Source organism: Mesocricetus auratus, unplaced genomic scaffold (assembly GCF_017639785.1).
Source record: "Mesocricetus auratus isolate SY011 unplaced genomic scaffold, BCM_Maur_2.0 Super-Scaffold_100676, whole genome shotgun sequence".
NCBI lineage: Eukaryota > Metazoa > Chordata > Mammalia > Rodentia > Cricetidae > Mesocricetus > Mesocricetus auratus.
In genome coordinates this window covers 2,846,035-2,864,041 of record NW_024429266.1, presented here as the reverse complement: position 1 = coordinate 2,864,041, position 18,007 = coordinate 2,846,035, and the positions used below count along the sequence as shown (strand labels likewise).

Genomic DNA, 18,007 nt, shown 5'->3' with positions numbered 1-18,007 from the left:
AAACTTCTATGGATGTAAAATAAACATAGGCCAAACATTTATTTAATTCACTGATTCATGAGGGAACTAATAAGATATAATACAACTGGTTAGAAGGAAAATCCGAAGAGCTGACACATACACAGCTCATTAGGAATACTGACACAAATATGCTTAAGAAAAAAAAACAACTGAGAAACCAGCTTTATTAACTGGAGAAAGGAAATAGATTGAACTCTGTCTTAGGGTTACTATGGCTGCGATAAGACACCATGACCAAAGCAAGCTGGGGGAGGAAAGGGTTTATTGGGCTTATACTTCCTTATCACTGTTCATCACTGAAGGAAGTCAGGACAGGAACTCAAGCAGGGCAGGAACCTGCAGGCCGGAGCTGATGCAGAGGCCATGGAGGGGTGCTGCTTGCTGGCTTGCTCCTCATGGCTTGCTCAGCCTGCTTTCTTCTAGAACCCAGGACTAGCAGTCAGGGATGATATCACCCACCATGGGCTAGGCCCTCCAATATCAGTCAGTAATTGACAAAACCCCTACAGGCTTGTGTGCAACCCGGTCTTACGGAGCCATTTTACTAATTGAGGCCCCCAACTCTCAGATGACTCTAGCTCATGTCAAGCTGACATAGAAAATTAGCCAGCGCAGTCACTGTACCTCTGGGTATGAGCAGCTTACACTTCTACTAGTTGCCTACAACTTACAGGATTGTGTCTCAGAGGCCACAGCACACACAAGATCCCACAGCACCAGATACTCTCAAGCACGTGTTGGATACCTGGAAGACACCCACCAACCCGTTTATAAGTATGTTTTCTGACCTTATGTTCCTCTAGCTCCCTCTTTACTTGGTTTATCCATCCTGGATCCCAGTGGTTAACTTTGACTTTTTATCTCTTACTTCGAAGTCCCAACTGCCTCTAATAACCTGTCATCAATTTATCCAGAATGCATATTAATTTAAACTATACATTAAAAAAATAATTGATTTCTTATGTCTTGTGCTGGGTAGTTTTATGCCGTCTTGACACAAGCCGGAGTCATCTGAGAGGAGGGGGCCTCAACTGAGAAAATGTCTCTGTAAGACCAGGCTGTGGGCAAGCCTGTAGGACATTTTCTTAATTAGCGATTGGTGGGGGAGGGCCCAGCCCATAGTGGGTGGGGCCATCCTTGGGCTGCTGGTCCTGGGTTCTATAAGAAAGCAGGTTGAGCAAGCCATGAGGAGCAAGCCAGTGAGCAGCACCCTCCACGGCCTCTGCATCAGCTCCTGCCTCCAGGTTCCTGCCCTGTTTGAACTCCTGTTCTGACTCCCTTTGGTGTAAGTCTAATAGACCAACCGTTCCTCCATGAGTTGTTTTGGCCATGTGTTTCATCACAGCAATAGTCACTCTAACTAAGACATTCCTTTGAATAAAGTCAGGAAAGCACACTCTGGTATCTCGGCCTCTGGAACCTCCATCTTTCCGTTTATCAGGGCTTGGGAACTTGAACTAACTTCAGCTAGGCAATTTTTAAAATAGTTTCTTTTTTAAATACCGTATTTTAGGCTTCCGTTCCCTCACTACTACAACGATGGAGAGCTGAGCTCTGTTTATGTGTTCTCCTTGACAGCAGAGAAGGCAGCAGGAGCTGTGGGAGTCCATGGGCTTTGCTGCTTGCCAGACCTCTGTCTACCAGGGTCTCTGTGTGGAGTACCACCCCCTTTGCTCTTCCTTGTTCTGAGAATTCAGGGTTTTGGTGCTGGCGGCAGCTCACATGTGTCGGAAAGTCTCACAAGCCGGTGTTCCCTTTGCGACTTACCTTTTGTTGTTTTCTGCACTTGTCCTTGCCAGGAGGGATGTTTCAACAGGGCTCTGCATGTTCTGGTCACTTCATGGGTTTCTTCACTTTCTCTCTCAGCAGGGCAAGTCCTCCAAGCCTGTTCTTCCACAGTGCAGCATCTCCTCATGCAGGGAGATGGACTAATATTCTTGATCATTTATTATGGGTAGCACTTCCTAAAAGGTAGGCTTTCTAAGTGAGCTGATGGACAGAGAGGGCTTGGAAGGCGGGAACACATTGGCCAGGAAAAGCCTGGCTGTCGTGAGCAAATGAACCAGCATCGAAGAGCAAGAGGTCTGGTTCAGAGAAATCTCATGACAACGAGGTCATGTGTAGTGAATGCATCCAAGCGGGTCCACGGGTTATGTGCACAAAGCAGAATTACTATTTGGTTCTGAATTTTGCTCATTGTCAGATACAGAGAAGGAAGACCTCTTTGTCCTGGATTTTCTGGGTCAGATGGACAAACCTCTGGGTGGTCCAGGCTATAAATACTGCTGCTTATGAGACAATAGAAGATCCAGGATCCTTGGTTCCGGAGGAGGGAAAAGTACCTGCCTGGGGGAATCCAGGTAAAGTGGGTCTGTCTGCATCGAGGGAGGGAGGGAGAGAGGAAGGAAGGGAGGGAGGATACCCACCACCATGCCTGACTTATTCTATTAGTAGTATTTTTTTATTTATACTTATTGATCTTTAGGTTCATGGTTTATTCTCCATCTTTTGCCTTTTTATTTTCTATGGTTATTAATAATATAGCAGTTACCTTTTCTTGGTTTTCATTGTCTATATCCGTTTTTTGATGCTATCGCTATTATTGACGTTTGCTTTCTGTTTTCCAAGTGGTGTTGGGGATCGAGGCCTCCAGAGAAGGGTTTTCATCCTTCTGGAGACACAAACTGCAGCATAGAAATGCAAGAAACACGAAAAGCTAGACACACAGCGACACAAAATACAACTCCCGGACAAGCTCACAGCTCTTCGGTAACTCAACCCAAAGACAATGGAGTGGCAGACACGCCAGCCACTAGCATTCAAGTGTAAAGCCTTGTCTTAAAAAGCTGTGTGACCTCAAAGAGTATTCAGACAAGCAAATGGGATCAAGTCAAGATATGGACAAGAAATTTAGCAACCTGGATAAGAAATTCTACAGAGGACTGAAAAATCATGAAAAAGGAATATCTTGAAATCAGAATGCTCAATAAATAAAATCAAGAAACCCAATGGAAACACCACCAATAGAATAAGAAGACAAAAGAAAGAACACCAGGGATTGAAATGGGTCATTAGAACAGGTAGCAATAACTGAAAAGCTAATCACGACTTCAACATGCGAGGCCCCGTGATGCGATTAAGAGATGAAACCTACAAGTCTGTGGTGTAAAAGAAGGGGCATGAGATACAGACTTAAGGGACATCCGAATAAGGGAGGTATTTTAGAATATCCAATAAGGAGGGCAGAAAAGAACCTCTCTGTACTGTACTTAAGATGACGAGAGTGCAGAACAAAAACAGACTATGGAAAGCCTCAAGGCACAAGGGCCAACACTGGGGTAACCACAGACCTCCCACCAGAAACTCTAAAGGCAGAAGAGCACAGACTGATATAGTCTAAATCCTGACGGGAAGTAACGGCTAACCAAGATCACCCCCTCCACTAAAGTTAGCTATCCTTTAAAGTCAAAGGGTAGGACCAACAAGACAGCTCAGTGGGCAATGCATTTGCTGCACAAGCCTGACTGTGTAAATTCTATTCTCTGAGTCCTGTAAAGACAGAAGGAGAGGAGGGCTCTATAGAGATGTCCTGTGACCTCCACATAGGCTCCTTAGGATATGTATGCTTACACACATCATATATACACAGCAGCACAAAATTGAACTAGAAATAAAGTCCTTCCAGATAGGTATAAGCTAAAGCAACTCATGACTCAAATATTGCTAAAGCAATAGAGACTACCACAACAGTGCCAGAGATATTACAGGAGTATTACATACAGAAGGGGACGGAAAGTGTGCATAAGGGCTGCAGCTTGGGATAGAATAAATCTCAGTTGAAGAATTTGTGAAAAAATGAGGTCAGAATAAAATATTATCTTAGTAAACCAGCAAATCTCTAAGATGAATAACAGAGAAATTAGCAAACACCTCTCAACAGTAACAATAAATATTAAATGGCTTTAATTGTAAGTCATAGAACGCTAACCCCTGGCTCTACCCAGAAGGCACTTCTGCCTTGTTACTTTTCTATAATGTCCTTCAAGCACCTGAGCCTTTTCAAAACCAAATGCAGTGTCCCCCGAATCTTTTAGGATGCAAGGAGGGGCAGGGTAGCATTGGTATTGAGCACAAACTTTACAGCAGGAGAAACTGCACCAGTGGAGAGAGGAGGCGTGGGTCTGCAGTGGCTTCAAGTGGGTCTGCCCTGTCTCTGGCTTCTAGGTTCCTGGGCAGAATAACTATTCTCCTAAGACGGGGGATCTCCTGGGGCAGAAGCAGGGTGGTCTTCAGTAGCAAGGGAAAGCTGAACAGTGGTTTACTTACAGAGAGGAAGAAAGACAGCACGGCCAAGAAGGAAAGTAGCTGGATGCAGGGAAGTGAGGCAAAGAAGCCTTTATTAAACGCAAGCTGGTTTCCCCACAGCAGGTGTCCATCACCACGACGTCACTTCCTTAGAATCCACTGTGCTTGGTACAAACCAGACCCGGTGTATACAGTTTTAGGGGTGATGTGCTGTGGTTGGGGTAGGGGTGGGGTGGTGGGGGTCAAAGGACAGTCAGGTGTCAATCTTCAGGCACGGTGGGACCTCTGACTGCTCTGAAGCTTGTCTGGTAAGTGAGGCAGGCTGGCAAAACCCCAGGGTAGGACTGTGTGTGTGTGAGTGAGTGTGAGTAAGTACGTCTGTGTGTGAATGTGTGAGAGTGCAAGTATGTGTCTCTGTGTGTGAGTGTGTAAGTATATGTCTTTCTGTGTGTGAGTGTGTGTGTCTGTGTGTGTGAGTGTAAGTATGTTTCTCTCTGTGTGAGTGTGTCTGTATATGAGAGTGTGTGTGTGAGTGTGTGTCTGTGTCTCTGTGTGCATGTGTCTGGGTGTGTAAGTATATGTCTCTCTGTGTGTGAGTGTGTCTGTGTATGAGAGTGTGTGTCTCTGTGTGAGTGTGTCTGTGTGTGTGAGTAAGTATATGTCTCTCTGTGTGTGTGAGTGTATGTGTCTCTGTGTGTCTCTGTGTGTCTCTGTGTGTGAGTGTAAGTATGTGTCTCTCTGTGTGAGTGTGTCTGTGTGTGAGAGTGTACGTGTCTCTGTGTGAGTGTGTCTGTGTGTGAGAGTGTGTATATGAGTGTGTGTGTGTGTGTGTGTGAGAGAGAGAGAGAGAGAGAGAGAGAGAGAGAGCATGAGAGAGCATGAGGGAGATTCAAGACAAGGTTTCTTGTGTCCGGGCTGGCTTCAGATTTGCTGTGTGGCTCTATGAAAGATGGGGTGCTTAGGGGCAGGAGCAGCCTCCTTCAACTCTCAGGGAAGGACGAGGCTATTCCTCCAGTCAGATGAGCCATGGGCTGGCCAGCCAGTCGACATAGGGGAACACTTGGGTGTGCCTTTTAAAGACCCAGAGAACTAGGCCGGGTGGTGTTGGTGCACGCCTTTAATCTCAGCACCCAGGAGGTGGAGGCAGGTGGATCTCTGTGAGTTCAAGACCAGCCTGGGCTACAAGAGCAAGTTCCAGGACAGCCTCCAAAGTCATAGGCCCAGAGAACTGTCACAATGTGGTTAAAGATTGTTTACTTTTAGTGTTGTTTTGTGTGCCATGACAATTAGTCTCTAAAACGGTAAACACTTGGAGAAACACAGAGATGGTGCATTTAAAATGGGAAGCATTAACTCTGAGCTCCCTGTGTTCAACAGGTAGCCTACCAAGGCTCTCACCCCAAACAAATGCCACCTGTTTCTCTTTATCTAAGCCACAGGACATTAGAGAAATTTTATGGTCTCTTTATGATAGGTACCCCCCCCATTGCTTTCTCTCTTCCACAAACAGGTGCAAGAAGTTGACTGAAGGGTCTTTACATTATCATGCAAAGTTGCCCTTTGTGCATTTCCCACCATAAATAGCACAGCTGTAAGGTGTTGCCTTATTCAAATGAACCTAATAAAATGAAGTGGGTAGCCAGCATGCCTGCCAAGTACATTCTTCAGGTACTGTGGTTACCATACTTGTAATAAGACAAAGGACCACTAGACGGAGCTAGTGTTTAAGAAATCTCAGCTCCATCTGCGTTGGGGGGGGGCTGATGTTATCCAATGGGAGAAATCCAGCATTACCTTCAAGTCACAGCTTATGCCGGTCTTGCCCAGCCATCGTCTGCTGGCAGGAACCACTGCTGCTTGGGTTGTGTCCACGCAAGTAGATGAAAGGTGACATTTATAATGGCCCAAGTCATCTAGCCACTCTGACAATGACATTTGACTTGGCATTTCCCCCCAGGTTTATTTTTTATGAGTATGAGTGTTTTGCCTGCATGTGAGCATGTGTGCCACGTGTGTGCCTGGTGCCTGAAGAGGGCAGACAAAGGTATCAGATGCCTTGGGACTGGAGTTCCAGATGGTTTTGAACTACTGTGAACTAAGCCCAAGTCCTCTGCAAGGGCAGGCAGTGTCCTGAACTGCTGAGCCTTCTCTGCAGGCCCCAGTACAGACCCTTAAAAGTCAGTGTCTCCGTCCTCTGTCTGATTTATTTAGCGCCCTTGCCACAACTCCGAGGCAGTGCTTGGATGGAATTAGCTTTTGAGATTAGACTCTGAGACAGGGTGTCTTTGCAACCTGTTAAGGTGTTTCAGGAGGGTGAACCCAGGCGCCGGAGGCCCCAGGATCGGTCTTGTTCTTGCATTTTACTTTGGATCTTTGTCCAATCTGAAACTAACCAGTTAATAACCAATCCATCCCTCTGCCACACTCATAGCCCAAAGACAGGTGCGCATCCGGTGCAGCTGGAATACCCCTCTCCCGGGAGCAGGAGGTCGGAGTGGTTTCTTCCTGGGGCCTGTCTGAAGCTGTATGTGCCTCATCTGTGCCTGGTGGACGCTCCTCCAAGTCACGGTTACCGCTGGTTAATTAAAGTCTGGTATACTTTGGGAAGCCATCAGAGGCAGCTCGCCTCTTCGATGCTGGGCAGCCCGCTTGTTCCCGTTTTTTAACCTCACACACGTATCTTAAGAGGTTGTGTTTTAGTTGGAAACCACAATGTGCCAACTCATGTTTTGTTGTTTTTCTTTTTGGTAAAATGCTTGCTCTGTAAGGGAGGGCAACAACCAGGTGGGGAAGGGCCATTTATCAGCTGAGGAGGCTGCAGCCTTGTTATGGAAAAGACAAACCAAAAGGGCTCCCGGGGGATCTGAATCTGTCAGTCACCGGGCAAGCAGGCTCCCTTAGACACTTGGTTGATTCCTGGGGGAGCTGGATATGCAGGCTGAGAAACCGGGCAGGAAGCTGTTTGCAGAGCCTGGAGGTTGTTACTCCGGTCCGGAGCAGCGCAAAGGAACTCTTACCCTCATGTCCCTGAGACTCCTTGTAACCTTTTCGAGGCGCGGGGGCGTGGTGGGGACTTCACCAAGAAAGCTGCTCACCCTGATCTGCACCCAGCCCGAGGCGCACTCTGGACACACTTCCCGCTGCGCCCAGAGGGTGCCGCTGCAGTCCCAGCCTCAACTCGCGGATCCCGGCTGCGGTTGGGTCCCCGAGGGATGCTCGCCCTGTAGGGGGCGCCCTGGACTGACTGGTTCCCTCCGCCCACGGGAGGCGGCCGCAGCGCACCGAGCCCGGGGCACTCGAGCGCGCAGCCCGGCGGGCCGCAGCGGGGAGGTGCGGAGCGCGGCGAGGGCGGCTGCAGGAGTCAGTCGCCGCCCCTGCGCTCCGGGGCTGCGGGGCGCATGGGGCGCGGGGAGCTGAGAACCTTTGCGGGCTGCGCGCCCGGCCGCCTGCTGCGGTGAGACGCGGCACCGGACGCCCCCAGATCCCGGGCAGTCGGGAGGATGACCATGGCTGGGGGCCGGCGGGGACTGGTGGCCCCGCAGAACACGTTTCTGGAGAACATCGTGCGGCGGTCCAACGGTAAGTGCTGCTTCTGGATTTCGATTGCCCAGGCGGGTTTGGTTTTGTTTTTTTGTTTTTTCCTAAGGAGTGCTATGCTTGCAGACCCCTTCTGCTCGGTGCCGGCAGATACAGGGGCATCCCGGAGCTCTGCGCATCGTCCTCTCCTGCCTGCCGGCCCAGGAGGTGGGCAGGGTCGGAGCGGGGATGGGGTGGGGTGGTGGCTGGTGAGCCCCATCTCTGGAGGAGAGATTTCCAGGCGACGCCTTTGGGGCCTTTTCCGCGCCCTCCCGGTGCCCTCTCCAGGAAAGCCTGGCAGCTGGTGAGCAAAGTCCTGGGAAAAGTGGCTGTAGGCTGGCCACCTTCGAGCACTGCGCTCCCGATGCGCACTGCCCGCCTCCCCGCGGAGGCTCCCTTGAGTCCCAAGGTGCCAGGGAGGCCACAGCCAGCAACAGAGCCGGGCCACTCAGGTCCTGGCCCTGTCCGGGTTCGGGGATGTGCCAACTCCGCCTTCCATCCCTTAAGCTGGGAGGTCTGACCAGAAACGCAAGCTGTCTTAGTCCACCCTCACCAGCCAGCTGAAACTGATGGCTCGCGAGGGTTCGTTGGTTTTCCTGGACTCAGCTGGGAAGTGGAGGGCTCAGGCAGGAGCGAACTAAGTGGTCCCACGCACAAATCTGTTATATTTCTTCCCTTTAAAACGCGGCCAGTCTCGTCTTCCCTCACCCCCTGATTCTCCTCCAGTCTATCCATTACCCAGCAACCCTGAGCACAGCACGAGGTTTCCCTGTCTTCGCAGACAGCACGGAGCACGGGGATGAGAGGGTCAGACTGTGATGGAGAGGGAACAGTTTCCAACGCCTCTTAATGCAGGGCTTACAGTTTCCTGTGGTTTAGCATGAAACCCCGGAGGCGGTGAAAGTCTTCAGAGCAGATACCCAAAAGGAGCAATCCAAACCTTTCTGACCTGAGCTGAGCCTGCCACCTGAGCTGAAGTACACACACACACTCACACACACACACACACACACACACCACACCACACCCACCACCATCCCCCCACACCACACACACTCACACACACACTCACCACCATCCCCCCACACAGAGCTGGCATTGGAGAATTGCTACATACACCTGTTCACCAGGCTACCCAAATCCAAAGTGCTCCCAGCAGACTCCTAGGCTCCTCTCCTTCCCGAAGCAGGAGACTTTCTCCTGCAGAAAGGCCGTGAGGTCTTAATCCAAGAACTGTGTTTTGACCGTATAAACCTCAGGCGTGGAGCCTTGGAACTTGGCTTGAAACTGATGAGCTTCCAGATGAATTCAGTTAGGGACTCAAAGGCAGGGCACGAAAAGTGACCTCTGCCACCTAGACGTTCTCTTTAATTAAAAAGCAACTTGAGTTTGTAAGAAAAAGTCTATCCACTACAGCAGCAAATCTCACATGCTCCTTAAATACGTCTTAGAAATTATCCCACCTCTGTTGTGTGCCCCTTAAAGACAAGAGTACTCATTGGTTGACACCTTTCCCCCAAGGTTTAAAGGGCTGTTTAGAGCAAGGTGTGTGTGTGTGTGTGTGTGATAATTGCTAAACAGGCAGCCACGAGGAATGCTCCTACCACAAAATGCTGGAAGAGACTATGGGTTAAGTTAGTGTATTATTCCATTAACTGATCTGGTGTGGGCACCGTCTTGCAGATTTGGAGGCCCCACTGTGAGTGACATATAACTTCTGCACTAGCGCCGTGAGCATTAATGAGAAGTCTGTCTGTTGTAGAGGAGGCAGGGTCCTGTAAGTTAGAGGGGAAACTATCCGTGGTGTACTCTGTGGGCTGGGGCAGGAAGATGATGTGCAGGCTACAGTCAGGGCTGCTTGGGTTTATTGGGAAGCTAAATACTCCTACAACTGGTTAGTGGATCTTGGTGCCATTCCCCTGTGCGCCTATAGGGAGAAGGTCAATAAAGCAAGCAAGCCGCTTGGAGTATTTTTAGCTCTGGCCCTTGTATCTCAGCACCTGTTCCAACAGCTTGATTCCCATCAACTAAAAAGGAGCAACACAGACAAGCCCAAAAACCATGGAGGCGGGGGCTGGGGGACGGGGAGCCGGAAGGCCTCTTAAACATACTCTGCTTCAGGGTAGAGTGCTGACTTGAAATATGGAGTTTACAGTTTTTGGTGATCGTTTTTCATAACAGTCTCTGAATGTTGAATGACTAAATACTGTGAATGCTAGGAAGTATTTCAATATCTGCCTACATTGGAATTTACCTTTACATATTTATTGTCAGCTGGGAGGTGGTGGTGCACACCCTTAGTCCCAGCACTCGGGAGGCAGAGGCAGGCAGATCTCTGAGTTGGAGGCCAGCCTGGTCTACAGAGTAAGTTATAGGACAGCCAGGGTTATACAGAGAAACCACACACACACATACACACACACACACACACACACACAAATACACACACACACACACATACACACATACACACAGTTTCTTGAAACCTGGCAGCCTGTTTTTGGTTGTCACAACATTTTATTTACCTCTGAATAGCAGTACTCCATAATCACCTTATCAGGACTTTCACTCCAGTGGTCCTGTGGGATGTTTCCATTATTCATCTACAGAGCAGCAAACCCAGTCCTGTACTAAGCGGCCTGTTCACGGTGCCTGCAGCTGGTGTGCGTAGAGGGTGCCGTGGGTTTGTTTCAGGGTTAGGGATCAAAGCCAGGGCCTTGCCCTGTGCCACTGAGCTGAGCCCAGCTCTCAGACGGCTTCTTGTGGTTTTTATTTTTCCTCTGCTCGATGAGCCTTGGTTGGGAAATGTTTCTGTCATCTCTAGAAGAATGGCTGAGAGAATGTGAGAGGGGTTGGAACCATCCTTGTTTTTTTTTAAAATATTTATTTATTTATTATGTATACGGTGCTCTGCCAGCACGGATGCCTACATGCCCGAAGAGGACAGCAGATCTCATTGCAGATGGTTGTAGGCCATCATGTGGTTGCTGGGAATTGAACTCAGGACCTCTGGAAGAGCAGCCAATGCTCTTAACCACTGAGCCATCTCTCCAGCCCTGGAACTGTCCTTGTTTGGGGTGCCTGGAGGGTGTGGTGTTTGGAATGTCCCCGAGCCGCAGAGGAGACGTAGATGCAGCCTAGTCTGAATGCTTCCTCACCACCGTGCGGATGGGGATGGCTCCGGCAGCCCCTCTACACTTGGAAGGGCACACGTGAGGAGATTCCCTCAAAGCTGTGTAGAGTGCACCGCCGAAGCAGCGTTCCTTGTGACACTATTGCTCACGCAAGAAGCAGATTTCCCGGTGGAGATGAAACAAAACGTTATATCAACAGGGACAGCACCCATGTCGGCCAGCAGCCACACGGCCGCATCCAAACAGAACAGCAGGGCAGAGGAGAGCCCAAGAACATTCAAGAAGCTCAGGGCTTTCCACCTTTGCAGGGTGAGGGGCTCCTGTGTGTGTGTGTGTACCCCCCCCATGGAACCTGGGTCACTTTCAGGGGCCTGTGCACCCAAGGATCCAACAGAAGGAGGACAGGCTCCCCTGTAATGTCAAGGAGCCAGGAGTTCTATAAATAGTTCTCCATAGTAAGAAGCAGACTCCTCGAAATGGGTGGGTAGAGTGGGGTCCGGACAGAGGGTCATAGTGATTTAATGAAGATTTACTGGACCCTAGGGATAGGTGGTAACGAGAAACCCCCTTTCTCTTAGTTAACTTTGCTGTGTGACTTTCCCTGGGGACGTGATAGGCCCTGACAACAGACCAAAATCTGGAGCCTATCCTAGTCTGTGAGTTTGTAGGTGCCTGGACAAGGGGTTAATTACTAAAGCACAGGTGACCCCCAAATAGCTGAGTCACCAAGGCCTTCCCCAGCAGGGCTGATCATGAGAACACTGCTTCCTCAAGTTCCACCTCAGTCTTCCCTCCTGTGAACTCCATGTTCAGCAGGGACATGGGTCTGGGCGGAGTGGCCCATTTCTCTGATGGGATAGTAGTAGGCTGGACCTTGTGAGGGTCTCTGAGGTGATCCCATTTGCTGTAACTTCAGGCCGTGTGGTGCCTGATGTTCTGGAAGAATGCCACACCCAGGCGAATCTTGATCCAAGCTGTTGTCCCTGTTCTACTGCAGTGACCGGCACCAGTGCTTGCTTAGGCCTCTCGGTAGATTAAGAAAAACACTTTAAAGTGTTTACGGAAAGCCAGTTTAACTTTCTTGGGTTGATTTAGAGTGGACTCTGAAGGACAGATTTGATCAGTATCTATGCTTTGGGTTGTGAGCGGTCAGGGGGAATGATCAGCACTTCACAGTTGATGAGAGTTTGGTCATGATTGCATCAACCATCATTTAAAACCCTACTGGTGAGCTTGCAAGATGGCGCAGCAGGGCAAAGAGCTGGTCAGGCAAGTCTGGTGGCCTGCGAGAGACCTGCAGTGGAGGAGAAAACCAGCTCCTAAAAACTGTCTCCTGGCTCCACATGCACTCTGTGGTACACACACACACACACACACACACACACACACACACACACACACACACACACACACAGATACACAGATACACACAGACAGACACACACAGATACAGAGATACACACAGATACATACACAGACACACACAACACACACATACACAGACACACACACACTTTCTGTGCATGGCTGAAAGTCGTTTTCCACAACAATTTGGACGATTGCTTAAGTGTGCAGGCACCGTTGTCAGAAACTTGCTGAAGCAAACAGGAGATCTGTCCTAGGAAGGCTGGCGAACCTCGAGGTGCCAGGAACCTCGGAAACATTATTCTAGACGGCCCCGTCCTCCGCAGAACATGTGTTTTAATGTTTGGGAACCTATAGCTAACAGTTGTGGGTGCCGGCGACACTCTGTCCACGTCAACAGGAAGGGAACGTAGCACGTTTTGGTGCAGATTTGCGTACATGTGCAATTTACAGACTGCTAAGTCAGCTGTGTTTGTGTACAGTGTTACGACGGCTCAGGTTGTTGATGCAATTAGTTAGCGAACAGGATGGTCACCGTGGGTAATGCTATGGCTCCTCATACATGCGTTGAGCTGTGTCAATAGTTGTGAGGCAGAAATCAGGTTAAAACGTGCATCTGAGAGCAGAGCTTGTCTGGGTCTGACCCGCGCCTATTTCTCCATACTGTCTGTTCTCAGGTAACCTTCCGCTGTCTTCGCCAAGGCCTCAGAAACTTGGCTGTAGTGATTGATGTTAGCTAGGAACTAAGAGTTTGAAGTACGGTGATGTAGCCAGGGCAGTAAAGCCTCCCAACTCCATAGCTTTAATAAGATCCACACATCTTAATCACCCACTTCAAGACAGCGCATGCGTTTGGGAAACACTGTGGGAAATGGGGCCCCTGGCTTTCTTCCCTCGGATACCAGGCCTGCACTCCAGTGGGACCTCACATCTGGCTCCTTGAGCATTGCCTCGGAGCTCCCCGGGCTTTCCCCCTCTCCATCTTTAGTTAATGTCTTAAAGATGCATTCAGAATCGCCATTAGTTATTTACCCAAAGGGAGGGAGCCTTCTCACGGGTGGACACACTATCTACGTGTGATAGTACTCGCTTTGTTCCTGCCTCCCTAAGTGACCACGGCCATAGCTGGGGAACATGAGAATTGGACTCCTGGAATCTCAGTTCTGACAGGTGGTCCGCTGACCTCTTCTCTTCCAGGGGATACTCACCTTTCCCCAAGGAATAAACTGTAAGCAACTCCCATTGAGAAGTTCCCCCCTCCCACCCCCTTTTCTCCCCTCCCCCTCCCCCTTCCTCTTCTGATGCTGCTGTCTGATAGCACTTGGCACATTCCCACCATCTATCCCGGGCTGACTTTGAACCGGCGACCCTCCCACTTCAGTGCCCCTTCGCTTCTCCAGGGTTGGGATCACTGGTGTGTGCTGGCGTGTCCAGCTTAAGCCCTGCCCTCAGCGCTTCCCCTTGTTCATAGCTTGCCCTGTGTGATGAAACAGACCCAGGCCACTGGCACATGCGTACTCATCTGAACAATTTTATTCTTAAGTGTTTCAACAATGGTTTAATACAGTACTTGAAGCGCACACAGGGTGACTTTGTGTAGCTTGCCACCATCTCTCTGCAGGGTCCTGTGCTGTCATCACCTGGGTGGGGAGACAGACTCCCTCACTCCAGCTCCCCTCCCTGTCCCCCAGCAAGCCATCCCCTGCTTCCCCAGCCTTCCTGGCCCTGGCTTCTCTGCCCCTCGCACAGGGAGCCATCCTCCGATTTTACCACTGCTCTTACTAAGTTTCACCGCTTCCATCGCCTCCTGATGAGGGCAGCTTGGCCCCTCTGCTGCGTGGTGGTGTCACGTGCGCGGGCCACAGAGCTTGTCAGCTGTGAGTCCCTCGGGGGTTGCCCGCCCTGTCCATTTTCTTTCCTTACTGTCTGACACTTCCCAGTGTGGCCCCATTCTATGGGCCCGTTCCAATGCTGCAGGACATGTGGGGTTTCCAGCTTGGGGCTATCATTCTTGCGTCTGCCCTTGGGACACATGGCCTGTGTTTCCCTTGGGGACACACCCAGGATGTGTTTGCTTCACTGTGGTGGGTGCTGCCAGACAGTCGTGCAAAGAGTTCCCGTCCATTGGCACATCCTTGCCCTCCTGGGATGGACGAGGTGCCCCAGTGCTCCAAGTCTTCAAAGTTTGGTAGTCTCTCCGGTTTTTCTTTGTTGTTTTTTTTTTTTTTTTTTCTCAAACAGTCTGGTAACAAATGTCTGGGGTCATCTGGGGCTATTTTCCGAGTGAGCATGTGTCCAAAATGAAATGAAAACAAAACGTGTTCTCGTCCTGTGGGAAGTTTGGTTACGGAGCGATTTTAAACATTCTCTGTGTGTGTGTGTGTGTGTGTGTGTGTGTGTGTGTGTGTGTGTGTGTGTGTGTGTCCGTCCGTCCTCACATGGCTGCGAGTGACCTGGAGCCGTCGCCCTAAAGCTTATGTGCAAAGGGCACAGGCAAGGCTTGGGGCGTTTGCTTTGTTTTTGTTTTTCTGTATGTGTGTGTTTTGGACATTCGTTTCCTTGTGCTGAGAAGCATTAGACTCAGGGGACAGAGATTACGTAAGAACTCCAGCTGAAGGGCGAAGGGAATGGGGAGCCCCGATCATTTATTCCCTTCCTCTTCGAGGACATCTATCATCCTCGTAAAGTTGGTTCTAAGGTCGTTTTCCCGTGCTTCAGCGGTGCTGGATCGTGCGGGGCTGCTGCAGTGGGGTGGCTGGACTCTGGTGGTGGCATGTCGCTAGCTGTTGGCTGTGTCCCTACCCTGGCGTCTGGGCATCTGGGTTTAGGGTGAGTATAAGTCTTTTCTGAATGAAGTGGTAAGAAGTGAATGACGGGAGGGGTTGGACTCAGCGGAGGGTTCAAAGGCAGAGGGGCAGCTGGAGAGGGAGAGGGCTTAGCAAGGTGACCTCAGCCCCCAACACCGGCATAAAAGCCTGGCGCAGTGGTATCTGCTCGTCATCCCTGTGGTGGGGAGGTGGGTGCTGCAGGATCCTGGGTCTTGCCTGCTGGCTGGCTGGTGAGCTACAGGTTCAGGGAAAGACTCTGTCTTAGAGAAAAAGAGAGAGGGAGGGAGGTGGGGGAGGGAGGAAGGGAGAGAGGAGGAAGGGAGAGAGAATATAATCCTTTGAGCTTGACCCCTGGCCTCTATATCTATATGCATATACAGGCATACACATACATGCAACATGTGCATATATGCACAGAAAATAATCAGAAGAGAATTAAAATGCAAAGGCTAGCTTGTGACTCGGTTTCCCCATGAGCTGGATCCTGTGCCTGGGAATTCCGGCATGAGGGAGACGTCTGTGCCTCTGGGTCTCACTGAAGAAGCCCAGCTTGAAGCGTAAATCTCTCCCGGGGTCTAAGAGATGTTCTACAGACTCAACACTTACACTAAGTCTTTCCTCTCCAGCACACGTCTCACCCAGGAGTGTTCTAGGCTTTTACAACTATGTCTTTTTTTTTTGTGAGGTTGGATGCGGGACAGCCAGATCGTGTTAAGTCACTGAAAAAAGGTGGCAGAGTGTGGGGAGATTTGTCTCCCCGGGGTTGTGGCTTCCTTTAAGCACTTCCTGCCCCTGGCCCGTCGTCGCTGCCCCTCCGTCGGGTGCCCATGCACACTGGTGTGATCCTTCAACGCACCTTGGACCCGGCGTTTGGTGCTCCGGTGGTTGTCTGTGCTAACAGAGAGCTGTCTGTCCAGCTTCAGCATCCCTCTGGGTGCTCACGGCCCCTGCTGTAACAATCAGATGTGCATGTCAATGACAGAACCACTTCAAGTCTTTCCAACTGGGTCATCAGCCACCCTACTCACACCCAGGTGACACGACTCTTTTGATCAGCCCCGTGTTATATAAAATGGACGCGCTGAAGGGAGCGGTGTGTGTGTGTGTGTGTGAATCCCACTGTCATCCACGTAATTAGTAAGTGCGACGCCTGGGGACCAGCCCTCCCACAGCTATCCGGCTCTGCAGTGCCATCAGGCATTGTTTTGTTTTGGGACAGGGGTCTTGTTACATAGCACACCGCGTCCCCGCTGTCCTGTGCAGGTTCTTCTTCAGGAAGAGAAGGGCCTCTGCTTCCTCTCTGTCCTTGGAGCCTGGGTGTTCTCAGTGTGCTGGGGTTCAGTGCTGGAAAGATGTGAGATGCGGGCGCACTTCACTCCAGCCCCATGGCTTGACTTTACCTTGCGTTAGGCGTCACTTAGAAGAATACGCATCTTCCACCAGAACTTCACTTCTCCACCACGATAAAGAAAATGTGGTTAGCTTGAGTGCTAAGGACTGTATTTCAGCCAACTGTGTGTGTACCACATATTTAATTTTATTTTCATTTATTTGTGTGCGTGTGTGCGCGCGCATGCGTGTGTGCATGTGCGCACACCTGCGTGCACACCTGCATGCTGTAGTGCAAATCTGGAGGTCAGAGGTCAACTTCTGAGAGTCGGTTCTCTACTTTTACTGTGTAGGTCCCATAGGTCAGATTCAGGACTGCCTTGGTGGCAAGCGCCTCCCGAGCCAGCTTGACCTGCACAGTTGATTGTAGTTTTAGGATTTTATTTCTCCTTTTCTTCTTTGTAGCATCTCCAAGACCGAATAGATTAGAGCTGTGTGGAGCCATCCTGAAGGCTTGGGGTTTCTACACGGGCCAGGGGCCTGTGTATATTCTGTTTGGATTGACAGGTCCGCTGTCTTTTGTTTTCCCAGCCTGTTCTGTGTCTTGGGAGGCTGGCCTGTGTAGATCCCTCACATCTGCTGGCTCTGTTGCTGGCTGGTAGCTGCTGGCTTTGTCTTACAGAGTGTTCCCTGTGAGATAGGAGGGTACCAGCTCTCCGGGCCCTTCCCCTGCAAATGCATGGTGAATGACTGTTTCCCTTGGTTAATGGTTACGCCCTTGCATTCACGGGGCTCCTGGTTGTCCCTTTAGGAGCTCCTCAGGGTGTGGCTGTGCACGTCTCTTCCCCACTCCTGGTCTGCCGACTTCACCTTGGTGTTTGGAAGCTGCTGTGGCTGGCGCATTTACACCTTGAGAGCTGTCAAAGGCTGCAAACCACTTTCCCTCCCTGAGAGTGGTCTCACTGCTACTCTGCCTCCTCCGTTTCACCCCTCGCTCCTTAACGAAACATTTCTTAAGCATCCATCAAGCTTTCTCCTGAGCGTCTCAGTGTTCTTGGTGGGACTGGCCCAAGGAGCCAGGGACTTGTTCCGCAGCCAAGTCAGCCTCTCAGTCTTTGTGGGAACCAGTGTGTGTGCTGTGTGGGTGAGCTTGGTGAGAGATTTGCCCTGTGCTCCTTTTGATGTACAAATGCTAGGGTGTTTGGCCCAAGGAAGGCTTCATGTACTAGCTTCATGAAGTATGTTCACGCTCTTTTCCATATCTTCTCAGCTTCATAAATTCACATGTCAAAAGAGAGCACATGTGGAGAGTTTATTACAGTCACCAGGTACTAACTACCATGAGTTCTGGTCACTTAGGGCAATTATTAGTTATTATCTAGACTGTGGACCAATAAATAGTCTTTCTTAGCTGTCTGCTGAAGGGTTAGCATGCACCTTCTTTGACCT

The 18,007-nt window shown here is 50.2% G+C and overlaps 1 protein-coding gene and 1 long non-coding RNA gene across 3 annotated transcripts in view; both read left to right on the top strand.

The window, feature by feature from the left end:
• The first annotated feature begins 1,203 nt into the window (after positions 1-1,203).
• LOC110343337 lies at positions 1,204-3,799 on the top strand. The gene is made up of 3 exons (XR_002385590.2): positions 1,204-1,306; positions 2,225-2,381; positions 2,650-3,799. It is a non-coding gene; the product is annotated as an uncharacterized LOC110343337 (long non-coding RNA).
• A 3,851-nt stretch (positions 3,800-7,650) lies between these two features.
• The window catches only part of Kcnh1 (potassium voltage-gated channel subfamily H member 1), a 285,008-nt gene continuing 274,651 nt past the window's right edge, over positions 7,651-18,007 (top strand). For both annotated transcript variants that reach the window (XM_005082858.4, XM_005082857.4), the window contains exon 1: positions 7,651-7,905. In XM_005082858.4, the coding sequence (XP_005082915.1) occupies positions 7,827-7,905 (79 nt within the window). In that variant the 5' untranslated portion in view covers positions 7,651-7,826. The remainder of the gene's footprint in view (positions 7,906-18,007) is intronic.